General features: G+C 42.9%; 1 protein-coding gene and 1 long non-coding RNA gene across 4 annotated transcripts in view; one reads left to right on the top strand and one right to left on the bottom strand.

Annotated features, from left to right (window-relative positions):
- The window catches only part of LOC138061017 (uncharacterized), a 156,923-nt gene that overhangs the window by 38,691 nt on the left and 91,760 nt on the right, over window positions 1-26,472 (top strand). Inside the window, exon 2 of one of the 2 annotated variants that reach the window (XR_011134589.1) lies at window positions 26,252-26,374. The exons of the other annotated variant lie outside the window; for it this stretch is intronic. This is a non-coding gene — a long non-coding RNA (uncharacterized lncRNA). The remainder of the gene's footprint in view (window positions 1-26,251; window positions 26,375-26,472) is intronic. 2 annotated transcript variants of the gene reach the window in all.
- The window catches only part of FGD5 (FYVE, RhoGEF and PH domain containing 5), a 122,112-nt gene that overhangs the window by 34,838 nt on the left and 60,802 nt on the right, over window positions 1-26,472 (bottom strand). The window contains exons 4-9 of one of the 2 annotated variants that reach the window (XM_068907665.1): window positions 24,170-24,228; window positions 24,022-24,052; window positions 8,891-9,042; window positions 6,661-6,817; window positions 4,134-4,221; window positions 1,297-1,347 (exon numbers count right to left, since the gene is read on the bottom strand). In XM_068907665.1, coding sequence (XP_068763766.1) covers window positions 1,297-1,347; window positions 4,134-4,221; window positions 6,661-6,817; window positions 8,891-9,042; window positions 24,022-24,052; window positions 24,170-24,228 — 538 coding nt within the window. The remainder of the gene's footprint in view (window positions 1-1,296; window positions 1,348-4,133; window positions 4,222-6,660; window positions 6,818-8,890; window positions 9,043-24,021; window positions 24,053-24,169; window positions 24,229-26,472) is intronic. The other variant, XM_068907666.1, reaches the window with a different exon arrangement.

The raw sequence follows: 26,472 nt of genomic DNA, 5'->3' as shown, positions 1-26,472 counted from the left end.
CTTGTGCAAAGCTTTGTGTCATGCTTGTCCTGGTCAGGAGAGCTTGTGAGGTCCCTTTTAAGCGCCTAGAATGGCACAAAATCATGTTGTGCAATTTTCTGGTTGCAGATTTTTGACAGTTGGAGCTTGTGGTAGGTAAAATAACATGTAGCTCAGCTTTAGCCATCCAAAAGCACGGTGGTCCTTTGCTGTCAAGGGAGAGGACAGGTCATCCCTTCCTGACAGAATTGTATATGAGATGATGACATGAATGAACATCTGGAGCTGCCACTGGCAAATAACTTGGACCAGGCCACATTCGCTGGCCCTGAGGGCAGTGGCATAAGACAGTGCAGGTCCTTTATCTGGCGAAAAAGGGTGTCCTGCTCATTCCTGGGCATCATCTGGGAGCATGCTTACTGGGCAGAAATGTGCCAGGTGTGTGCTACAACAGAGTGGGCAAGTGTGGCCCCTTGGCTCTGTTTAATTTACTGGTATAGCTGTAATCCCACTGTCAATAGCTAGGGCCTGGACTAGGTCTTGCACCTGGCTCTACTCAGTCAGAACAAAGTATGGAGTTGCAGATCTAGCTGTGAATTGGTTTCGATTCACACTCAGTCTAATAGAGAGGTGGACTGGTTTTGCCAATACAACATTATTGCTGCTTACCCCAGCCTGAAGCTACTCCCGCTGATGCCAAGACTAATCCTACCTTTGACTTAAGTGGGAGTAAGCAACTTCTGCTTTACCCTTCTGATGTGGTAGGAAGGATGGTGTTACCAACTGAACACCTGGATTTGTTCTTGATTAGGCAGAACTGATTTTAAAGCACCGTCTTTCAAGTGTACATGGGCTTAAGGAATACAGAAATAGGGATACATAATTCAAACCTCCTGGATGGCTCCAAAGTTCAGCAGGCACCAGAGAGCAGCAGGCATACCCTGGATAATTATATACAAACAAGCAGATTGAGCCATCCCACTTGGCTTTACAATTATCAGGACAAATATGGATGGAGCCAAAGAGGACTAGGATTTTCCTGGTGTCTAGGGCTGAACTACCATATCTGCACCATGCCTGTATGCATAGTCATTTCTACTTCTATATGTTCTTCATGTCAAAACCAAAGGAAGCCCAAAAATTTCAATGGAAAAAAGATACGGTTCCTGCCATAAATAATTTATCTTAATTAGTAATGAGTTCTTATAGTTCTTATGTCTAACCTATTAACTCAAGGTCTGGAAAGTAAGTCTCTTCCATATATTCCTGAAGCAGAGTTAGTGAAGGAGATTTTCTGTTCTACCTATTTCATTTTACCTTGTGTGGCTTCATACTCTGTAGAATCAGGGCAAAGATTATTCAAGTAATCTGTAGAAAATAATCAAACACAGACATCCAGTAATCAGAACGCAGATCCTCATACTCTGTAGTTGAATTATCAAAACAAAAAAATCTGAATGTCTCCTATCACTTCATTCCTGAATAATTAAGTATATATTGTCTCTTTCCAAATTGAAACTCATCTTTGACTGCATTCTGTTTTGAGATCTTGCTTTGATTCAGATCTGGACTCATCACATAACTTGGCAGGCATAAACCAACAGAGAGAGACAAAAATATTTCATTGTTTTTCAGTCAAGAGAAATGCCGAGTAGCACCACTTTACTAATAGTTGCTCTTTTCATGAATTTTTCTCATGAATATTTTCTCATCTGAATGAGTGGTGTTGGCAGTAATGACTGATTCTCTGTATTAATAGAAAATGAATTGTATAGACACAGGAAGGGGATACTGGTCTGTAAAATGCAGATTTTAGTGATTACTACTGAACTCAGTCAAATTTTGAAAATAAATTCTATAAACAACACACAGTAGGACTTACATTTATAGGAATTACATTTACATTATCTACAAACCTTTAACCTGTCAGCCTTACCTGGGCTACTTGACTCAGATCATCTGTCTGTTCTTCATCTGGGTTTTTCTATGCTTTTAATGACTGTAGTGGGAGTGCCACCATGTTTAAAGCCCAGTCCTGTAATACTTCATTCTTATCTCTCTGATGAGTCCAAGCTCCTAAATTCTGCCTCCAAGAACCAGGCCTATGTGCTGTGTGTGGTGCTGCTCACAGAGAGTTTTGAATGTCCTATCCATATGCATGTCATTTTCTGATGCTGTCCCCTCCCTGCCACCCTGAATTCTATCTGCCTTTCACCTGGGTTTGGGAAAGTGCCTGCCTGCACCCCGTCGGGCAGGAAAGTGTTGTGTGGTGGAGCTCTGTCCTTGGCTTGGTACGTTTAACTGAGCAGGTAACTCCTTTTGGCTGTAGTGCAGTAGCTGGCAACCAATCTCCTGATAAAATACTCTTCCTTATCTGGTAGAGACAGCCAGTTATGAATACGCAAGAGCACGTATATGGTGAAACTGAAGGACTACACTGTTCCTGTCCTAGCAGCCTCAGGGGGGCTGGGTTTCTTCAGGTGAAGAACTGCAGCAGCAACCTATTTTCTGGAATATCATGATCCAGCAGACCTTATCTCAGCGCACACAAAACCACTCCAGGGGACTAGAAAGCATTCTTCCCAGTTAGTGCCAATACCTGGGACAAGGAGTAGCTCAAGCTGCTTCAAGTGTGGAGGGGACGACCAATCACTGGAGCTGCACTCAGACTCTTCCAGCTCTCCCACAGATTCATGTTTGCAATTTACCTTGTGGACCACCAAAATGGATACAGAAAATGGAGTGTGGCTGCGGGTATTTGTAACAGGGACATGCCAAGTCCATTTTCTCAGATGCCATGTTTGAGTGCATGCAGTAAAAACACTAAGGACCATGTGAGACAGCTAATTATTGCAAATCGCCAGCCTGGAAAGTTGCCCTTAATGTAGACACACCCAGAGAGGGAAGCAAGTCAGACAGAAAAAAATCTTACTACTGGCATCCGCTGTTCATTTGTATTGCTGTTACTAAAAAAGCAAAAACAGCTGTGAAAAATGAGTTGCATCCTTGATCAAAGTGTCTGGAGCAAGATGAAACTGCTGCTAATTTGTGCTATGAATAAAAATCCATATGGTCCCTTTATTCTTCTTCGTTTATAGGAGTCACTTCTAATATGCAGCGCCTTTCATCAGCTGTTGAATATGGGCATGGTTTATGGCTTCCTTTTTACTGTCCCATGCATAACTCATCTTGCATCTCTCTCCACCCACACATACACATACTCCCAAGACAGTTCTTTAGATAGTCTATGGATTCCTGGTTTCTTGTGTTTCAATCTGCCAAACTTACTGGACAACACTGGGGTTCATTGTTAAATTTCACCACTTCCTTCCCCAACCAGCTCATTAGCAACAAACCTGAACTTCACAATTCTTGCTGAGGGTTCCATCCTGCTCCAAAAAGATTGCTCTGTTCACAGACTCAGACTTGCTAGATTTGCCGTGGCTTGCAGGGAATAAACCACAGGAAGGAACACAAACCCTGGGAGATACACTTGGAGAGACTCCAGGTATGAGTGATGTATACAGTGCTGAATGTAAAGGGGAGATGTTACTATAAGGCAACATATAAATCTGGATCTCTGCTTGGGCTTTCCTAGAATCCAGAGAAATTGGTCTGGGATTTTGACTTAAATTCATCACTAGTCTTAGGTGTAATATAAGTGGGGTGTAGGGTGCAGTGCTGGATACAACTGTTTTGTTCATAGCGTGGGAGGAGACAGTGCTCTGCCACTATATGACACTGTGTGCTGTGCTGAGGGCCTCCCCTTGCTGAGAACTACAATCCCCTACTGCCTCTGATAATTACCCTTGACAGAAATAAAATCAAACTTGTCTGCTGGCAATGAGATTTCTGAACTCTGCCTCTCCTAATTCATGGAAGGATAAAGCCAGGAAGGAAGGGTTAAAAGCACCTGACTTAATACTTTTCAGTGACCCTTCAGCATGATCATACTGAGGAAGTGCCTGTTCCCTCCCAGGCTCCCTGACATTTCCTGAATCTGGTATTAAGCAGATTGAAGTTCCCAGGAAATATCAAGTTTCTCCAGCCCTATTTTAGCTGTCTTGGCATCAACGTGCAGCACAAAGGAAGCTCAGGACATCACAGGAGGAATTCCACTGTAGTACCTTCGAGAGCAGTTTAATTTTACTGACCTGTCAGCAGCACACGGTACTGGAAGACACGCTGCACCACTTTCAAAAGCTGGTGTTTCACGCTCTGCCGGCTGTCACCAGAATTCTGCTGTCCTCAGGGGAGGGAAGAGGAAGCAAAGATCAGGGATGTGTGAGCTCAGGAGCAAACTGTCCCTTCTGCACCTGGTGTGTCCCCTGAAACTTTGCTACCAGTTGCATGCACAAACTTCACTAAGCCATTCCCAATTTGCCCACCTCTTTAGGGGTATAGACTTTGTGACTGAAAAGCACTACTGATCACAGCTTATTTCCTGTGGCATCATTTGCAAAACAGTTTGGATTCAGAGGGAAGAAGGGAAAAAGGGAGGAAAGCAAATACCAATTAGAAGTTAAAGGTTGGGTAAAGATTCTAGGGTGGTGTCTGAAGATCCAGAGAAGCAGATCTCAGTGAAGCTTGTCATCTTTTTTTCTTCTGCCTGCAATTTAGTGTCTTATTTCAGGACATGGAATTGAGCAAAATACAGCAAAGCGTCCCTGGCACTGAGTGTCCACAGTCTGTTTGCAACAAAATAAATGGAAGCTGTGATCCAATTTCACACTCACATGGAAAAGAAGTAGCATTTCTCTCTCTGTTTTATCCTTTTAGATTCTACCCATTGCATGTGGTCTCATAAGGGCTCAGTTAAAATATGAAACTTGCTGTGTAACTGTTAAGTTCCATGTCATTGTTGCAAAACCAAAAGCAAACCACAAAACTCAGTCCTGAAAAGTCTCCACATCTCCAGAGGCACCAAGAAACAGAAGCTTCCAGGACCCAAGAGGAATGGCACAAAACCCAACTAGTTCCTTTCAAGGTCCGAGTCCAAAACGCAGTTGAGTTTCACAGGGCTTCAGTGTTCATTGACCAACATTTCCACAGTGTTTGCCACTTCTGAAGAGAGGCAGGATGAAAGGGAGACTAGGAAGCTCACTATATAAAGGAAGACTGGCAAGAGACAGCATTTTCTGAGGCAGCAGAGGTATTTCATGTTACTATATTACTCCTGTGACTGGCTGGCTGAACTCACCAAATATGTGTTCACGGTTGCACTGAGCATTCCCAGTCCCCATACTCAAGTCAAAGGTACCTGAAATAGGATCCCTAAATTCTGGGTTGGTGAACTTGGAAGCTAGTAGCGCTCATGCTTTAAAAAATACGATGGGAAAGGTCTGAGAGATACTTCCCCTGCATTTGCATTGCAAGAGGGAAAAAAATTGCAGAGCTTACTGATTCTAGGGCAAAACCCTGCTGATCTTGTCCTAGCAGAAGCCCCATCCACTTAAAATAGGAGCTAATCCTCCGGGTTGATAGTTAAGACGGGAGCGTGTAGGCATATGGCTGGGAGGGATGCTGGGAACACTGGCCATCAGCAGAAAACCTGCATTTACCAAGTTCCTGTTCAGAGAGGTGTGAGCCACCAGAGCTCCCCTTAGTTGCTAACAGGAAATAACCGTGGTGGTTGCAAGGTATCTTTTCATAAATGCTAACTTCCAAATGGCTTTTGAAATGAATTATCATTAATATTTCACATGCGTTGCAGAGAAAAACACAAAGCTCCATAGAGCTGGCATTGTAAGTAACCTTTAAAGTGCAATCACTAATTCATCCGCACAGCCCCTCTGTGGCTGAACCACCTGAGTAAACATTGTTATTCCTCATATCAGATGAAGATAATAAGAAACAGGGGTTCTAGACCCACAGCAAAGCAGCACGACTTTTAACCATTTTAGCTCAATAGAGGTAGTGTAGCCCAGCTGAACCTTCCCATCAGCATATGGGTTTACACTTTTGAAGTGATGTGACTGGGCCACGTTGTTGGTATTTTAAAATGTAATCAAGCATCTCTTGTCTTGAATTTCTGTCACTTGCATCCTAATGTTTTTTTTCGGTCATTCAACAGGGATGAGTGAGTTAACACAACTGGAAAATATGTTTTTCTTTCTTACTGGTACAGGCCCAGCAGTTAGAGACCGTTCAGGGGGTCTAGATGAACAGATTCCTGTATTTATCTAGCTGGTGGAGTTTGTGCCTTCCTTTGCAGTTTGGTTTGTTGCCTGTCACAACATCCTCTATAAGCAGAGGAAGCAGTAAAAAGCATTTAAAAATTCAGAGAAATTCAGTTATAAAGAAAAGATGGAAAATGCAGTGAGGAGATATGAAGAAATGTTAACAATAATAGATATTAAATTTCACACATGCTCAGAGAGCTTAATATATTAATTTGTGAATGGGAAACTACTCCACTACGTGCATGTATTTGAACAAAGTATAGTCACAGATCTATAGACTCACAAGCATACATTCTGCTTGCATGCACGTAGGGGTGTGTGGGCAACAGATGCAGAAGCACATCGTATGCGCATGAACATTACACTTCAGTTTTATCACTAGGATGTGTGAGGAGAGCTGTTTTCCTGCTCTACCCTGTGTGAACGCTGATGGAGTTGCAGACAGGAATATCTTTGACAACTATATATTAATGCAGGTAAACAGCCAAGGGGGCCTTACCTCAAACTCCCGAATGATGGTAGCCAGTTGGGGGTATTTAAGGCAGGTTTCATCCACCAGAGCCAAATTCCTATCAAACTGCATAATGTATGCAGTGTGGTGGTTGAACTTTGATTTTCTGGAGAGAAATACATCAGCAACTTTCTGGTGTTCCTCCCTAAGGCCACAGAAAGAAAAGGACAAGCAAATAAACAATTAAAAAAAGGAAAAAAAAGAAAAGCCCTACTTCATTCTCATTACTGCAGTTCTGTTCATCAGAGGCACAGTGGCTAATGACCTGGTGTAGCTAAAGCCTACGTTAAATGGCCAGAAAGAGGCAATACTTCACTGATGTAAGGGTCAGCAAAACAGACTGCTGTAGAACGGGCCCCATATGAGGCTGATCCTTTGGCTGATCCCTAGCCGCAGCAGTGCCTACGTAGCAGGTAGGTTGTTTGCTTTGTGGACCCAGCTCCCACTTCTCTAAACAGACCTTGCAGCTGCTGCAGGGCTTTGAGTGCTAGTTGTGGGGGATAATAATCATGTCTTCAGTTATAATATATCTTAATTTCTTCTTCATTGCCCCCTGCTCAGCACTGCCCAGCCATCAGCCATCTCAGCACCAAGTAGCACCGTGTTCAGATATTTATGAAGCATATAAAAGGAGAGATCAGGGCAAAATCTGAGATTGCAAAAGAGTAATTGTACTTAACAGGGAGAATTGAGTTCCTGGGGATGTCAGAGCAACAGAGCGTCGGGGAGAGCGCAGGCCCAGGGAAGGACTTACTAGAAGGACTGAGGGGGGCAGTGAACTGGGAACCTGTATTAGTGCTGCCCCACGTGGTGTGTGATTCTGCTGTGTTGAGACAGTGTTTGCAGTACAGCCCTCTTTCCTCCCTGATTCCTCCGTGTCCGTGGGGCCCTGTTCTAGACAGCAGGCCTAGAGTATTCCAGGTGTGTCAGTATTGCCTCAGGAAACAGGGAGCATGCTGCTATGTTAGTGTATGGCTATGGCTTCTTTACGCACAAGTCAATTTGGATTTCAGCTACTGCAGCTGGAAACACCACCTCTGTTTGTCTTACGAGCATTATTTATCACAGTCATTGATGGAATTTTTTAAGCTTTTCTGCCATTTGTAACATTTCCTTGGTGGACACAAACCAGTGTTCATCTCTCTTTAACCTGTCCTTTCCCTGTTGCATGCTTTGATTTGAAAATGCAGGGTTGATCAGTAGAGCAGTGCTCTGCATTTAGGATTGTTACTGAAAAGTTCTTCTGATTTAATTGACTTCATTAACTGCTCAGTGGAAGCACTGGGATAAGGCAGCCACCAGCAGTGATAGCTGCTTGATGGAGCCCAATGGGGTGGTGGTGCCAGGCTATACAGTCTGTTGTGAGCTATTGGAGCCAGAGTAGTTTAGCCTAGGCTATGGGCTGTTATGGCTGCTGTAGGTTTAGTAAGCTTCCTACTGCAGAGGTAATTTGTCTTAGACAGTCTTATTCCAGCAGTTTGGTAGACTAAGACCTGGCAGCTTGGATTAAGTCAAAGGTCTCTTTAATTAAAAGAGCTTTGGAGCTTTGTCTGTCTTAGGCAGGGCCTTATTCTTTCATGGAAAGGCTTCGCCCCAGTCGGATGTTTGGCTTAGGTGGAGTCCCTCAGCCAGCTGACAGTGTCTGTTTGGCTTGGAAGCTCAGCCTGTGCAGAGCCTTGTCTCGACACTGGAGTGAGGGGGTGACCCTTATCTGGGAGCTACACAGTTGCTGTGAAGATTTCTGTAAGCAGAGGAACTTTTTTAAGATCAGTTCTGATGTCTGAGGCTTTTCTCTGCCTCTCATGGTGTGAATCTGTGACCTGCAGGCCATGCTTAGCCGCTTGGTGATGACTACGAGCTTGCTTTGCTGAACATACAAGGCAAAGGTGAGAAAGGGTAATGGCTGTCCTCACACTGACTGATGGGGCTGCTTCGGAGCCATGGGCTGTGCATATTGGCTTGCCTTCATCAGGCTGGGAGCACGTGCTGTGTTCATACGTGTGCGTATAAACCAGCACAGCGCAAATGTTTCAGTATTTGGTTTCTCAAACTGGTAGTCTCTATCTTTACTGCCTTCCTGCCTGTACACAAAATCTGCCAAAGTAGTTCAGGTTCTTCTTCCATCTCTGCTGGAATCTCAGCCTTGCTGCTAGTGGAGTCAGGGGAATGCTGAGCTATGGAGGGTACATACAGGCCATCAAATGATGCCATTCCTTACCATTGAAAGACTCTTTCTTCCAGTTCTCCCAGGATCTCTTGATGTAATTCATAAATTTCAGGGATTTCACTTAAGCCCTGCTTGAGTTTAACTTCTTCTTGTTCATTCTGATCTTCTTCCCTAAGCACTTTCAAGATACCTTCATAGAAATCCTGTGAACAGCAACACAGAAATCAGGCAGCAATCTTAAAGTCTCTTTTCTGAAGTTTTCATTACAATTTCTTAACTACTAAACTACACTTCCTAGGAATTATAAAATATGCCATCAATAGTGGTGGATTGTGCTCAGTAGAACAAAGAGAACATAGGGTATGTTTTTTCCATCCATTAGTTTCACGCACATTTTTGGCTGAATTCTACAATGCTGCCAACCCCAAATTGAGCATTTCATCTTACCAAGCCATCAGACCTTTACATATACAGCATGTATACAGCGTTTTGATATCTTTTTATTTACCTTCCATTTTTCCTGCTTTTCTAGGTTTAGCTGGCCTCATTTTTCTAATGTTTCTTAACCAGAAACATAGTTTAAAAAAATGAAGGATGTGATTCTCCCATCACCTCATGAGTCCCACAGCTTGACATGAAAAAGATCAACTTCTACATGTCCTGTGTTAAAATTGGCAACATTAGTCCTCAAATCCTAAGTTACAAAGAGGAAGAAGCTATAAATTTAAGCTATGGAACAAATCATTTTCCATATGAAACCTACCTAAGACCTTTTTTTCTCAACTGTAAATACTTTCAGAATGCCTTTGATCCTGAAGTGGTTTATAAATTATCTGTGCACAAGAGTGATTTCCTCAGTATTAAAATGCAGCCACCTCTGGTACGTAGTAGGGCACCTGTTTAAACAGCACATAGCACAAGCTCAGCCGTGGAAACGAGGAATAAAGCTCCTATCTGAAACTGCAGAGGTAATTTGTATTAGATTCCCAGGCATTAGAAGATCATCCCAAGAGCACAGATAGCAATTTTTGTATGTGCAAAACATTGTTTAAAGCCTCCTTCATGCAAAGCTCTGGACGCTGAAGTGTTTCCAGGTCATACCCTGATTCCTGCAGAGTCCATCTTCTCTGCTTCAGACTGGTGAAGGAGCCTTGCTGGCACTTGGGAATATTTCAAGAGACTTTGGCCCCTGTGGTGCCCTGGCCTTTTCCAGGTTTCTACTAGCCACACCAGACACATCCTGTCTTCACAGACAGCAGCTAGAGTTGCTCAGGCATTGCAGGCTGCCTAGCTTTGCTAGAGCCCTGTGGAGGTCTGAATGCAAACTGCGGCAATGAACTGCAAGGCCATGTACAACAAGGCAAGGCAGGAACACTGATGCTGTGTAGAGGAATAGCTAACTGCTGCTAAGTGGAGTGAGACAGGTTCCTAACCCAGGGACACTGAGTGCCTTTTTCAGGAGCTAGGACACTGTAACTGAATGGTTTATCTTCATAGCATTAGCTGGTGTTAGAAAGCAGCAGCCTATATTCAGTAAAGTTAGAAAACTGTAATTTCAGCACCTGATTCTTTGGTATTGCTACAAAGTACAAGTAATTGAACTATGTTAGCATAATGTTCTGAATCTTGTCTGAGGATGGTTCTGCAGAACTGTTACAGGTTTAAATTCTCTGTATTTCCCATAAGGAGATGACTCTGAGCCAGGCAGATGTGTGTTCCTCCTTCAGGGTCAGGTAGGGCACTTAAATTGAATTTCCTATTTTTGGTAGTCTGGTCTTCATGGGCAAAGTTGGTCTATGGAAATAAGTGAGCAGCTGGAAACCGAGGTGCATCTCATTTGTGATGAGAACAGAAACTGGACAGTCATACGGAATTGCTTAGAAACTCATTCTGTGAGTTCCTTTTCCAATCTTTTTGTGCATCCCCAAAAGCCAGGAAGTGTCTGGGGTTTTTGTTGCACAAGGAGAGGAGAAAAGGCGTGAGAGAGAAAGAGGAGAGCAGAGTAAATAATCAAAATGCCAGCTCAGTAGAGAGGCTGCATTAACTGTGGGATTTGAAAGCTCCTGATGACTCTTTCTGGAGCAGCAGCTATACAGACTGAGAGGTTAAAACAATTCCTGCCTCATAAAAAGGTTATCTGTCCTTATCTGACTTTCCTTTGCTTTTGGGCTGTGACAGTAAGGCTAGAAGGTTGCAGCATTCTCTCTCAGTGCTGGCCTACCCAGGCTAGCTTTTTCTAGTGAATACCTCAAATCTGGCTACCCTTGGGGGCCAAGTGGAGAAGCCGGGTTAGTGTCTTTCCATGGATGCTGCCAGCCTGATGGTGTTGATGGTTTCTGTGATGGCTTGCTGTTTGTCACCTGAGATCATCACAGTGACTTTGGGAGCTGCAGCCACATCTCAGCTAACTTGTCATCCCAGAAGACACTCTTTGGATAAGAGCAGCTCTAGATTAAGTCGATGGTGGGGTCTAAAAAAATTCTTCAACCAGAGGAGTCAGTACTGCCACACACTTTATGCACAAGACCCTACCTGCATCAACTCATGAACAGCACTAATAGAAATGCATGAGAAAGCGCAAGATGCCTTACCGTGGGTTTCATCTAAAACTCTCCTGAACCCTCTGAAGGTTTGTGGCTGCAGCCAAGCTCTGTTATTACTGCTGGTTAGATTTTCTGCTAGTTCTGATGTGTATTAAGCTGTGCAGTGAATATAATACCGACAGGTGCTTTTTGGATGCAAGAGAGGTCTGCCAAGAGTGATACTCCCATGATCTGGGTTTGAACTCAAATACTCAGACATGGGAGTTCAGAACACAGCCCATCAGGCCCTATGAAGGCACAGACTCTTAACCTCACTTCTATGTGTCTGTGCCTTTTGACTCTCAGTGACAGGTGAGGACCAAGCTGTATCAGCTAATGTCAGGCTTTTGAAGTGAATGTTCTTCTGTGGCCAGTTTGGAGAAATAGTTTATTTGGAGAACATTTAGTTGTGTCGTTTAACATGTGATTACCCAAGCTCTGCTGTCATATTGTGTGAAAGAGAGACAAATGTTCTAGAAGACCAGGGGGAAAAATCTCAGCCAATTTTCTATTCAAGTTCAGCATTAAAAGAGCTTGAACAGAGGTTTAGCAGCTGAACGTGCTTAGTTTTACTGAATTTGAAGCTGGTAGGGACCACAATGATATGATACGATCTAGTGTGACCTATTCTGTAGTCCAAACCATGAGACTTGCCAGAATATAACATTCCTAGGAGAAAAAACAACTTTGATTTAAGACAGAATCTACGTCTTGCTATAGATACTATAACACTGCATCCTGAGAAAAAAAAAACAAGTTCCAAAAGGGGCTTTTGGTGATTGCATGCAGGGTCACGTAGCTCATAACCACAAAAAAAAAAAAGCCCAAGCATGGCAGTGCTTGTGTTAGAACCATGATCGGAATCCAGTCAGGCTAAGGCTATAACATCAGACACTGTTATTCCAGCAGGTTTACAGCTGAACTCTGCTTCAGTCTGAAAGCTAGCTTGAAGGAAAGCTTCAGTGTCCGACCAGTCTGGCTGGATCTATGCTGTGAGTGCATTTTTCACATGCTGCTCTACAAACAGTGAGTTATTACTGAAACCAACATTTTAAAAAAGATATATTAAAAATATGCTTTGCCTGTCCAAAGAAGCCAATTCATCAGAAAAAAAAATGCAGCTGTTTTAACAATTGCTGGGAAGGTGATTCTGCTGGGTAAGTTAATAGAAATGGCAGCTAGATTTTTCCACTTGGAGACCATTTCCTGGCCTCCCGCCCCACTGTATGTGGTACGGCCAAATGTGCTGTGAAAGGAAACAGGGGCTCAATAAAAAGAAACCTTTAAGGTCTCACAGCTCATTGAAAGATGCCAAGCTTCTTCTATCCAGCCCTGAACCAGGATGGGATAGGTTGAGTATCTTCCTCTGTCAGGATCTAGTGGTCATGAAACCTATTCCCAAAAAGTCAGATTATGTCCCCTGAACTTTTAGAGAAAATCTTATGAACTTCCCTGGGCTGTAATGGGATTTATCATGGCATTGTTCATGAGTTTGACTGTAGTCTAGTTAAAAAGCTTAGAAATATATGGAAGAATTAGGGAGGGATCTGAAACTGATTTCCATGAAAGCTCATAGTGTCCAGGTATGAACAGCTTACAAGCTCTGAGCATGTTTCACTGGGTATCTATATTTTACATTAAATAGTCTACTTTAGTTTGATTAAATCCAGGTAGCTCTGTTAATTTCAGCATGCTAGGGATCTGGTAGGGGTGTTTGTGGTCCTGATGAAAGGTTCTGTAAAGAGCAGGAGAGCCTGGACTATCCTGTCTGTCAGCAAAACATGTACAGAATGGGCAGAGAGCTGCATACCTCTCTCTCTTCACCTAGAGAAACTGACTCCGGGCAAGAGAAATTTGTAGTCTTCTCATGTTCATTCCTGGCTTTTCTGTTGTAGCACCCTCAGCTGCAATGCACACACCAGTTCACTGGCATGACACTCATCTGATTGATAGATACTAACAAAAAAGAAAATTGCACATATGCTACAGTTTTTCAGCAACTATGACAGATGAAGCATTGTGTTCTGAAAAGTCACTAGAACTAGGTTAAAAAAAAAAAGACAACATTTTTGGTTTTGACTAACTATATCCTGGATAAAACAAGATTAGAAAAATTTCCAATAGAGTATTAGTGTGTTTCCTAATTGTCTGGGTCTGATTTCTGCAGGGTGTCCTGCCCTGGTACCACCAATGATTCCACTGTTGTGCTATTTCAGCTCCCATTTTCCCTGCTGTGTGAGTGAGTCTTATCTAGTCACATATTTCAGACACTGTAAACTCCAGACGCAATCTAAGCCAGCCATTCTCTCTTCTGGGTGCTTTTCCTAACTCAAATCCATTGACCTTTCAAAGTCCTCAGTCATCGTAATTAATCCAGACTGGGGAAAGGGAAAGAATCCAAAGGGTTCTTTCAACTTATTGTGCCTGGGGAAGTGAATAGCTGTAGTAAGTTCACTACTGATCTGCTTAAGTAACCTATTATGTTATAGAAATGTCATCCATTCCAAATTAACATCAAACAGCTCTGTATCTGTCCACTTTCCATCATAGAGGACCAACAAGATTAACACTCCTTTCCCACAGCATCTCATCTTAATCTGAATTTAATTAGTCATTAATTGCCTGCCCCTTTGCTTATAATGAATTCTTAAGCAAATTATTTAATTCCAGTTGCCTAGATAGCTAGCCTCCTAATGATTAATAAAAAACTGAAGCATAGCAATATCACTATAAACATCCCTCTCAAAAAATTATGTCACTGCTGAAAGTGCTGAGTGCCTGGGAAGCCATTAATCAAACACAGAGTGCTTTTGCAGTCTCTCACTAGCTCTAATCAATCACAGCACCTGAGGGTCTCCAAGTTTGTCACCTGAAAACCCCATCTAAACTCAGAAGGTGCCGATCCCTGAGTTCATATAATTCCGGATGGGTCAAAACTTTCTTAAAACAGAAACTTGAACCGATGCCATTCAATTCCGGGGGTACACGAGTCCAAAGAGTTCACGCCTGTCTTGTGCTTATCCCTGCATCAGTGCTTGTGTACGCATGTGAAAGCAAAACCCAAGTTGGCTAGGTGACATAGAAGGCTAGCAGTAGTGCTTTAAAAAATACAATTTTGAAGCATAAAACTGCTTTACAGTTGGGGCACCCATAAGTAAGCCCTTTACAGCCATCCAGTGACCAAATCCCTAACATCCCTGAGGCATAAACCCAAGAAATAATCAAAGGAAACAAAGAGGATCAAAACCCACAGCAACAAAGATTTTTTCCCCTTTTGTCTGCACCCATCACTAACACCAGTTACTTTTTTCCCCAAGAGTGCCTCTGAGGCAAGCTTCTGAAGAACTTCTGCTTTTTCTTGGAGTGGAGGCTGAATAAATCCCAGAGCCTGTTACACAGGCATGGGACAAGGAGGAATGAAACATTCCATCCAACAAGATCTTATGGTGTAGGTAGAGCACTGCCTAACTTCTATATGCTCAGCTCTTGTAGAAGACTCCAATACCCACTGTGAGATGATGAGGCTTACAGGGTGCTGGGAGATGAGATGCTTTAGAGCTGCTGCCCTGTCTGCCAGCATTCCAAGAGGAAACAATGAGTATAGGAGTGTTTTGGAAAAGCCGTTTCCCTCTGGGCTTCAGGCAGCTGGCTCAGGGCTGCAGAAAAGTAACCTGAGGTAGCTGGGTTCATCAACCTGTAAACCTTTCTAGAAGGCAGATATCTCCAGGTACTCTTTCAAAGGAGTCAGCAAAAAATGCTGGCAGCCACCTTTTACAACATCCAGAGGGGAAATCTGATAATCTAATTCAAAGGCAAAAGGGGAAGCTGAGGTAGTTCTGGGTTCTGCTTCCAGGATTTTGTGAACAGATGCAGAAAGGGTGAGGTTGTACATTAAATCTCGCCAGTAATGGGCTGAATTGCTTCACAGTCTTGCTGCAAGCAATCAATTGTAGGATCCTGTATGCATGTCAAAGGCCATTTTGCAAGCTGGATACATCCCATACATTTTGTAGTGCTTTCTGTATCTCAGCCCTGCTCCCAGTTAGCCTTATCAGATTGAGAATATTTAACCTTGCAGGACCCCAATCAAAGCAAGCAAAATTAATCTCTTGTCAGACAAGTAGTGCATCAAGGAGACAAAGCTGCATGGATATGCCTGTAAATTCTTTTTGCTATAATGGGTGATTTCCCTTTGACTTATGTTTGAAAATAATCCAGGGTGCAGTAATTCAGTCTAGGTCCAGAATATCTGTTTGCTTGTTCTGTGTACAACAGAATAGGCCAGGTTAGATCAGGCCAGTAATGTTCCACCAATGGTCCGTGAATCCCTGGGGATCCACAGACTACTGCAACAGGTATGGTAGGGGTAGCTAGGAAATGATAGGATGAAAATCAGTCTCTACCTCACTGTAAGACATTGATGGGTCTGCACAACACCATGATAGGGATTTAGTGGGGTGAGACAGCATCACCGAAGTATCTCCATGCTTAGGGGAACCACAAAGCCTGATTCCCAGGGCTTGGGGGGTTTATGTGCAAGGCCCCATGTGGATGCTCTACTGTCTAAAGCTTGTGGAGCTCACGTTCTTTTTCTTTCACTGGGGAGACTGCACAGTCTCTTCTCTATCTAGGATTTTCACAGATCTGTGGGAACTTAATATCCATCTGTCTAATTTGGTTGAAATCAGCCAAAGGATTCAGAGTTATTTGTTGAGCTGACAGATACACATGAATGCACACAAACGATGAAATTAAGTAAGTCTTTCTTAGGAAACCAGGCAAAATGGGGCAAAAAGAGATCACTTCATTCATCCTGTTGCCTACATTAAAACAGGACATTTTTTTCAATAATCATCTTTACATTTCCATATAAATGGATATAAAATATCCACCTTCCCAATGTTTAACACACTTGCTGATGGGACCTGTTCTGCAGGAGACACTAAGGCAGCAGTGTATAGTACATAGCATATAATATCTAATATAATCTAGATATTTGTAGTATGGATAAGACAGAAGGAATTTGCCCCCCTGCCTGCACTTGCAAGTACGTGGGGGCTTTGCCAATAGTAATTAGTAGTCCTACAGTTTGATGACCAGTTGCTCTGCAGGCAGGAATGGAGGTTCCTTCTCAAAGGCTCTCTGCACTATGTTCCCAGCATCAGGCCTGCGCTGGGCCAGAAACTGGGAATTTATAAGATGATAGTTGTAGAGCAAAGCCACAATATAATAGTTCAAGAGAGTTAAGTGAAAGGAAAAGCATTTCTGTGGCCAGACAGCGTGCATTATAGCTAGAAGGGTTGGACTGCTAGATTCTGTGGCTGAATTAGAAAAGGTAATCTAAGCAGTGTGTCCCAGGTCTTGGGACACAATCTAAGCAGTGTGCAATCTAAGCAGTGTGACCCAGGTCTTGGGTGCTGAAGCAAAGTTCCTGTCTGCTCCGCATTATATTGTTTCACTGTAGTCAAAGCACTGTGTACCTTTGTGTTGTACCCATCACTGAACCAGCACAACCTGGCTCCCACACTATTGCCAGAATTCTTAACTATCCCATATTTGCAAAGACCACTGCCTCTCAGTTACACCTGTGAAAGGATATTCCCCACAACAGGGCTACAAAGAAGCTACTATCTGCAATGGTGCACAAGACAGAAAAGAGCTGAACAGCTTCCCAGATTTTCAAGTATCTTCATGATGCTGTTGAGGAAGGGAAATCTTAACTCAAAAGGAGTCAGTTGCAGCACTCTGAAGAAGCGAATTGTCTGCTGTTTTTGCAATCACCTGCCAGAGGAAAGCTATCTAAATTTGTGCCAACCAAAGATCTGGCCTCTAGTCCCTGCTTCTGTTTCTATGCCTCAGTAAAGAACAGAGAAGAGATTGGAAAGGTGCAATGGGTGAATAGATTCATCTGGGACATTTCTGCAGTTTTCAAGGAGAATTCTAGTTTGGGAGATCTGTGAACTTCCATATACAGAAGAGGACTGAGGAAAAAAATTCAGAGGGAGTGAACAGACCAGATGATACATTAGTGAAAAACCACAGCTGTTTTTTGCCTCAGTCTCCAGGTGGGGATACTGGCACTTCACCAGGAGAAATTATGTCTGCACACAAGTTTATCTACCTTGCTCACATCAGGACTCCCATCTAGCATCCAGACTTCTATGCTTTTCAATCAATAATGGCACATACATGCATCCAAAAATCACTTTGCATATCTGTCTAGAGATTTAATTGCTTCCCAAATCAAGCTGATGTTGTAATGAACTGTGAATATTAGCAAGTAAGTATATTTGACCCCTTGTGGATCAGCCAGGGAGGACAACAGGAAATCCTACTGCCGCCCAAATTCTATACAATTGAAGTCTACACTGATTGCTTAAAATGGATCAGACTTTTATAGCCACTCTTACTTCTAAAATGGTGGTGTAACCAACAGAGATTGCCTGTCACAGGATCTAAGGTCCTTTTGGATGTGTAGGCATTATGTTTGAGGGGTTGGGAAAGAGTTCAAAGGGGCAGGAAAGATTCTCCATATTAAAGCTGAAAGCAGCCATGAGATGCCATATAGTATGCTGTGAGCCAAGTTTGCCTCATGTGTGGTTTTTGGAGGTATCTTAATTACTGCCAGCAGCCTCTCTCCTAATGATGAAAGGGAAAGTGGCACCCCTGAAATAAAAAGTAGCACATCTGCGGTGGCAGGGGGAGTGGCCGATCCTCTGCACTGAGCAGTGATCTTCCCAAATTTCTCATTACTGAGCCCAGTACAAACAATGCCAGATGAATAGCAGAAAATTCTGACTATTGTAGCAGATGCAATTAATCTCTTATCCTGCTATTGCAAGGTACAATCTAGGTCAGAGACCCTGACCTCAGCATACACTCACACACAGACCAATACACACTGCCATCCAAAAGGCTGCAAATGAGTTTCAGAACTGGCAAGCTGTAGAGTGCATGTTTCGAATACTGTATCAGTGGGGCTTGTTATCTGAAATTATCTTGATGCTGAGTGTGTTAGCATGATTTTTCCCCCCTTTTGAAGGATACACAAAATGGACTGACAGCTATTTTGGCTCAGTGTTCCCACTGCAGAAGCTCTCTGGTCCATACAAAGCTATTTTCCCACTGTCTATGGAGACAACAATGAATAAATAAATGAGGGGAAAAAATCAGCCTACTGCAAGTGAGGGCAGGCTATTGTTCTCTGACACTGCATCTTTAGGCTTTTATCAAGAGCTTCAGACAGTCTAACAGCCAACCAGTTCTTCATTTAGCCAGCCTGCTCCATTCACTAAAGCATTTCATTAGGAAAATAATAGCTTGATTGGTCCAGCAGAACTTTGAACAGCATCCAAGAAATTTAAAGCAGTAAAAAAAAGCTCAGCCAATCATTCATTGGAGTGTAAATACTTAGAAAGATGGAGTTTGGGGTTTTTTTAATATATAGTAACAGCTCCTAAGTCAGATAATGTTTATTTTTTTGTACTTGAGAATGTGCTACCCACAAGAATTCTGAAAGTAAAATTTAACCACTGAGGCTGATTTGATGATAATCTGCATTCAGGTCCCTTTGAGTTAGTGACTTGAGCGCTAAGATGATTTTGTTCTTGTTTCCTAAGAGTTGTTTTGCTGTCAGGAGCCTTGGGATGCCTCAGTGCAGGGTTGGCCCCCAAATTGCTCCAAAGGCTGGAGAACCAGCACCTATTAAATTTATTCATATCCATATTCCAGACTATCTCTGAAAGTTGAAAAAGCATCAGTCTGGCTCGTGATGTTTGCAAGAATTGTGGCCCATTGTTTTGAGGAAAATGCAAACCAGGAAACAGGATCAGCTCTCCTTAAACAGTGAGGAGTTTGGGGCTGGTGTTTGTTCATTGTAGAGCTGTTCTTTTGGTACCTTAGTTCACTAAATATCTCAGAGGGGGGTGATAATGATTTTAAAGGGGTTTATGCACAAAACCCAGGATTTTATGTACAAAAGCAAAGGCAAAATAAATCTGGACATGGTTACATCATGGCCTAGCATTAAGCAAATGCTCAGTCCCACCTGAGGCAGTTTGAGTTGCACTAAGTTTGATTTCTGTATATTTAGTAAAGTCATTTGAAACAGATTGACTGAAGGGAAGCAAATAAATCAGGCTCCTGGTCTTCCAAGATGATGGGTGAAATGTTAGGCTGAGAATGCAACCTGAAACATTTCTGTTTCAGGAACAGCTCTAAGAAAAAGATGACAAGCGCACCCTGGATGCAGAGGTGCATTCTCCTGTTCTTAGGGCAGAGGAACAGGAGAAAAGAAGGGAAGTTTGAAGATTAAATGATCCTGGAAGAAATGCAAAGGCTAATCAGTTTCTAAAAACTAAATCCTGAGTATCAAGAAATCAGAGGCATCTTTGGACTACAGGGCCCAGCCAGTCCCACCTGCTCAGTCTAGCTTGAGTTCTTATTCTCTGGAGAACTGTGTTACCTTTGCGTAGGGCAAATAACAGCTAACCCTGTAGATTATTATCACTGCTACCACGCCAACTGATACCGAGTTTGTGAGCTAACACAATGTTTCCACTCCTTCAGTTCAATAGCAGAGTGGGCGTATGGAAATGTCATCGTTTTGGCAATCAATCAATCTATTAAAGTCTGCTGAAAGGCCAAGCAGATTCTGGTACACTGAACGAATGGGTGCTCCAGCCGAGCCTGGAAATGAGATGGAAAACTGTTCCTGCTGCAGGCATAAGAAAAGCCTTTTTTTCCTTTCTGAAAGCAGCTAGGGTGTGGTTTAGTTCCTTGTCTTCCTTACTGAGATGTGGGTTTATGAAGGAAGATGAGACTTGAAGATGAGCAATTTGAAACTGTTCTCTTGGGAGAGGTGGTGATGGGGAACAGAGAGAAGTTTTTGCCTAGGGTGAGATTTGCTAGTGAGGAAGCCTTGACTCCTCACTGGCCAGGGATGGGATGCTGTGTCTCATGGGCAGATTGGTGAGTCTGTGATCGCTAGTGGGGTGCTGGTGACGTCTGCCAATGGGACCTGTGCCAGCAGGGGAGCACACAGCGAAGTGATATTTTGTACTATTGTGACTGTTCCTAATGCTATTCAAATATGCGAAGAGGAGTAGGTAGTTCATTGTAACCTTTTGCACGGTGATGATATTTGGGAAGACTCAGTTAGGCAATAACACCCTGCAATCTGAGGGATTTACATGTTGTAAAATCGGTAATGGCTTTTCTAGATGTTCTTACAGCTGAATATGATACTGGGCAACAGGTGAATATAAAGATCCAGTGGTAGCTAGTGGGGGAAGGCAACAGTGCTGTGGGTCTTGCTAGACTGGGCATGATTGCAGCAGAGCAAACTGTAGGTTATTTCTGAATGCCACTGTGGTAGGTGGCTGTCATGTACATGCCAGGTGATAGCAGCAGAAATGGGATATAGACACCTGAGAATAACACAGAAATGAAAATACTAATTTCCATAGAGGGTTGTTGATCTCTTCTAAACTAAGGAGTGTCTGAACTAGCAGTCAAGTGTAAAAACATTTCTCCCTTTTCTCTCAGTCTCTAACCAAGGAGATGCCATTCACACATCCTTGTGAATGGGAAAGCCAATTCATAGAAACAATCAAATCTTATTTGAGAAACTTGCTTGTTGACTCTGCTGAGAGAGTCTCCAGTAGCCTCTAAAGCAGTGTATGTATTTGGGATGGGGGAAGAAGGATACTTTTCCAGTGCAGAAAAAATTAGTTAACTAAAACTGTGCACTCAAAATCTTATGCTCGAAATTGATGCTGATCTTTCTAAACTTTCTAACTGGGGAGGATGGGGACTGAGATAGAGACAGTGGAGAGTGCATGGTTACATTGGTTTTGAGATTTCGCAACCAGTGAGCGGCTTGGCTTCGCAAACCACTGCATTGATGCAAGAGTTTGGTTTAGTTTGAAATGTAAACTCTTCTTTTGGTGCTTTGACTTGTCATAATTATGGTGATAATGAGCAGAGACAAAACACTCATCCCTCTACTCCAGTGGGACTGGCAGGACAGGGAAATGAAATCCCTGCAAAAGATGATTGAGTAGAACAGTTAGTTGCAGGCCTGTAACATATGTAAAACCCTAACAAGCGCTTTCAAATGAAGACCAGCAGAAACAGTAGGACTTCCCTAGTCGCAACAGAGCTATTGCAGGTATCTATTCCCTGATAAATTAAGCAGCCAATCCAAGCCTAATGATCAACTACTATTAAAACAGCGCCAATTCCCCTTATGCCTTAAAATCTTAACTCCAGGATTGTCAGGCCGAGCTCCAGGTAATGCTGCTTATTTTCTGCCATAAATATTGCTGCTTAGAAGGTGTGTGAGTTCCCCAACAGGATAGCAGTGAGTAGTTAAATTTTTGGATGAAGCCAGGAAAAACCTCTGTTTTCATTCACTTGTATCTTTGAGCCAACTCTGTAGCACTGCAGCAGATAAAATTAACATTCAAGCAGAGTTTTCCTGTAACTAACCTATGAGCTGTAATTTTTATGAGGATTCTTTTTATTAGGGATTACCAACAGTTTGGACTCCGTCCAGCTGGAGGGAAGCAGCAAGCACTCTCATCCGTAAACATTTCTAAACTGAGACCTTTTAGCGAAAGCATAAACCAGAATCCCTGTCCTGTGTTGCAGTTGTCAGCTTGGAGGTGAGAGCAAAAATGATGTTTCCTGTTCTTTCCAAATGGTTTCTACAGGCAGTAAAATAGGGTTACTGTGAAAACGTTATTCATTTGTACACGCATAGCCCAGAGCCAAATTCCCCAGGCGTGGATTTACCAGAGGAAGGAGAAGAGGGCTGGAAAAGTCCAGAAGCATCCCTTTCCTGGTCCAGTCACAGCATAGGCAAGGCAACTGTGCTGCTATACCGTATTGTAACAGACACGAGGGTGGGCATCCACTCGTACTGTGGCTAAAGGCACCAAAGCACGTTGCAAGATTTGAGTCTATATCCTGAGCTTTTTCCTGGCTGTATTGGGGAGCCACTTTTCTCCTCTAGAGTTACGTGGAAACTGCTAGGATATAATACAAAGGAGAGGCCTCTCCTAAACACCTCCATAAAATACAGTCTGCTGTGCACTCTGGTGCAGCCCCACACTTTGATGTTTACTATAAAGGACTAAGCAGAGCAGCCAGTGAAAGACTGGACTTGTGTCTGGTAGTAGTGCACAGTGGAGCTGAAGAGGCTTTTGACATCTTCTCTCTCAATCTTGTGTAGACCGAGCTATAGTCTAAGCTAGGCACAGCTCTTCAGGTGAAGTGAAGAGCATCCTGCTGCTGAACAAGCCTCCTACAGCATTCCTTGCCAGTTAAGCCACCTGAAAACACCTTTGTAGCCCATGTTGTAGAATTGCTATCTCTAAACCATGAAGCTCCAGCTGCAGTAATATGGAAACTGCATGCAAATGTCTCGATTGTGTCAGGAGTTCTGCAGATAATGTGTTTGTGCAGAAATCAGAGGAAAGCCAGGATCAATGAGGCAAATGGCTAGACTGATTATCATTGATTTATCAAAATGATGGTGGACTCCTCCTGCTAAGCAACCAAGTCCCTTGTAGCATTTGGCTCCCATCTGGCCAGCTCAGTAATTTTCTGATTTGTTAAAATGCAGTTGTCTGCAAGGTGTTTGTTACATTTAAGGCTGCTCTCCTACATGTGCTGCCCAGGCTTGAGAAGGCTCTTCAGCTTTGCAGCTTGCCTGACAGACACAATGAGGAGGCAGCAATGCAGTTCTGGGCTCATTACTTTTAGTGTTCTCTCTCTGAGAGACCCTGCCCATTGTTGAGGTTGGAGGTGTACTCCAGGGACAACCTGGGGCTATTTTTTTGCCTTGTCAGGGAATTTCTTTCCTAAAAGCAGAGGGTGCACTCTGTGTGGTGGCCATTATCCCCTACTGCTTCCCACTGAAGAGCCAAGGAAGACATTCAAAGCAAGGCTATCTAGGCTGTGGACCAGTCTCCAGGGAAGCAATAGCAGCTCTGCTAGTGGGAAACAAAGGCTGCCCCGTTTATAGCAAGTTTATAGCATGGAAGAGCTCTATGTTGGTCATAGGTGATTCTCTATGTCTATTCCCTCTGAGTTTCTGAGACCAAAGCCTGAGTTTTGCCCATGGTGACTACCTGCGACATAGTCTGGGCCCCGGCTTGTACAGCAGCCTTACCCCAGGCTAGGCTATACTGGATTTTATTAGTTTTGCTTTATCAAAAAAAAAAGCTTAATGGGAAGCAGAATGAATCCATTCAAGCCAAACCTCCATGCTTCACAGCTCTGCTCCCTTCTGAGAGAGGTTTTACCCCTAGTTATCACCATCTCCTTCTCTGAACTAGCTTTATTCTGCATATTGCACCAGTCTCAGTGCCCTGGCAAGCGCTGTTGGTCGACACTTTTCCTTATGAATGAGAAATGCTAGATTTCAGGATCCATGGCAAGAGCAGGTTAGCGCAGACAGATTCCTTTGCAATGCCTCAACAGTAAGCCATTCCTCCTCGAATTCACCTTAGTTCCTTCAATGCTTTTTTGTCTCCTAAATTAGAGTTAAGTAAAAGGGCAATTAGGTTTCAGTGATTGAAATGATTTACTTACTGTCTGTAGCAGCTGCAGCATCTCCACGTACCTGGGGAAAGAGACAAACTTTTATTAATTGCCATCAAACCAATGCTGAATAAATAAGAGTATACTGTGTAGCTTCAGTTATAGGAGAGCAACAGCCAGACTGTAACAATTAACTCACACTTTTTCTGTAGACATCAGCTCCTGGGCAATGAGGTAAGCTCTGGACTGGCCTTCTTTCTGTCAAAAGCAAAACCAGGGACAATTAAGGGATGTTTCATGCCAGGAGGAAAAAACAATATTAGCATTTTTAACTGATATATTCCTTCAGTAAAGATAGGAACCGGCTTTTTATCCTGTGCTGTTCAGTGTTTGTCACTTTGCAGTCCTTTCCTTGAGAGGGTGCTTCAACAATTCAAATACTAATAATGGAATATAATAGCTGTTAAGGCAGATCTCAAGGTTGGAAAACTCTATTTTTATTGAAAATGGAGAGAAAATTCCTGTTGGTTTTTACAGGGCCAAAATCTGGCAGAGAAGCAGAAAGCACAGCTTTGAAAAGGCTAACTTCATGGCCCTCTAGGCTTATACCTTTTGTTTAGTGCTCTTAATTACATGGAAAAGGATTTTTTTAATCAAAATGGTAATATTCCAAACTCTTCTGACTACTGTGAGACCTATGGAAGCAAATGAGGCAAAGAACTTTATTGCATGCTAAACAAAATGTATAAATTAAACTGCAATAAATATCTCCAGACTATTCAATACTCCAGCAAATAACATCTTTTGAGATCTCAGTGGCATCCACCTAATTGACAGACATCTCAGAAGACACAGAAACCTGCAAAAGAAGCAAAGTGTATGGCTCTGAGGCACAAATGTCCAATTAGGATATTTTTCTCCTCTTTCATGACTCACCCTTATGCTAAGAAATGAACAATGAGTGAAAATATTTACTGAAAGAAATCTGCTAAGGGAAGTTTGGCTTATTTAGCAGTAGTAAGTAGGGAAGTAAAACAGCAATTTAGCAGTAGTAAAGAGAAGCAGCCTCCAGTGATCTAAAGGAAGCACAGTGGGGAATGTGTTTGGCAGCAGGACTGAGAGACATTGTGTGCCAGACCAGCTGGAAAGCCATCGCTTAACATGCCCTGTTTCTGAAAGGCTGCTAACGAGAGACTGGGACTTGCTGAGCTGTGATGCAGCCCTTTGGGGCAGCAGTCAGGTGGGAAGTTTGTGACTACACCTATGTCACCAGTTCTGCATGAGGGGGGCTGCTAGCACTCAGGGAGTGCAGGCTTTAATCGAGGTCCCTCATAAAAAGCATTGATAGGGCCCCACATCTGGATTATCTTCCCAGAAATGCTGACTTCACAAATTATACTTGATAGATCAGATGCACAGGGTTTACATTGTAATGGCAGATCTGAGCAGTAAAAAAAACCCTAAACCAGTTCAAGCTAAATGCATTATAGACTTTTTCCTCTTTGTCTCTCCTCCCTGTTAACAGTCCCTTGGGATGTATGTGCTCTGGCACACGTAATAGAGCAATGTCCGAGTTCCTCTAAGTCCCATGACCTGCTGTAACCCATCTGCCACCACTCGTATCTGCAGAGAGATCAGCTTGTGGATTACAGGATCGTCTTCCCCTCTCAAAGCTGTTGGTTTATTCTGTCTGCTGCAAGCTGAAAATAGCTAGATGAGGAATGAAACTTTCCCTGGAAGTGCTGGATGCTGAAATTCCGACTATGTGGATACCTGGAGCATAAAAACCCAGTTGCAAGGACAACTGAAACATAATCAAAGTTATATCATTGTCCAACATCCATAAATTAAAAAAGGAATGTGTGATGAAGTAGAAACTTTATTTTAAAGATTATTCTGGTTTTAATAACTTTAGGTATTTATTAAAAAAAGCAAGGAGTTTAAACCTAATATTCAACATCAACGAGTGAATTCACTGCTGCCTATTTCAGAACAACCAATGGCCAGTCAAAATATGGTGTAAATAAATTGCATTACTGACTGTACACATGAGCAGAGGAAGTGCTTCTCTTTCTGTGAGAAGACTAACAAGGAGCCTTGGCTTGCCAATCCATGGGTTTTCAGCCTGGAGGTGATGGAACCCCAGGAGGATTATGAACTGATCAAGGTGAATAGGAGGAACAAAAGACACTGAACCCGGATGATGATGGGTTAGATGAATGAGGCTTCGTGTGTAGAAGATGAACGTAGTGACACAGTGACCTTTTCTTTTCATCTTCAGTTTATTTCTGTGTACTGTTACTGGGACACAGCTGAAGCCTGCAGGAGCCAGAGGAAATAGAGTGAACTGTTCATCAGACTCAGATATCTGATCCATCTCTCCTCCAGCACCAGGAGTCTGAGGGTATGTTCCCTAGAGCTTTGTTCCTTCTTGCTAACATGTGCCAGAGAACATCTTTGAATCGCTTGCTTTTGGAGAACTACTCCACAGTTAATAGAGTG

Source organism: Struthio camelus, chromosome 14 (genome assembly GCF_040807025.1).
Source record: "Struthio camelus isolate bStrCam1 chromosome 14, bStrCam1.hap1, whole genome shotgun sequence".
NCBI lineage: Eukaryota > Metazoa > Chordata > Aves > Struthioniformes > Struthionidae > Struthio > Struthio camelus.
The sequence above is the reverse complement of the archived record's forward strand: the minus strand, read 5'-3'. Positions and strand labels throughout refer to the sequence as shown.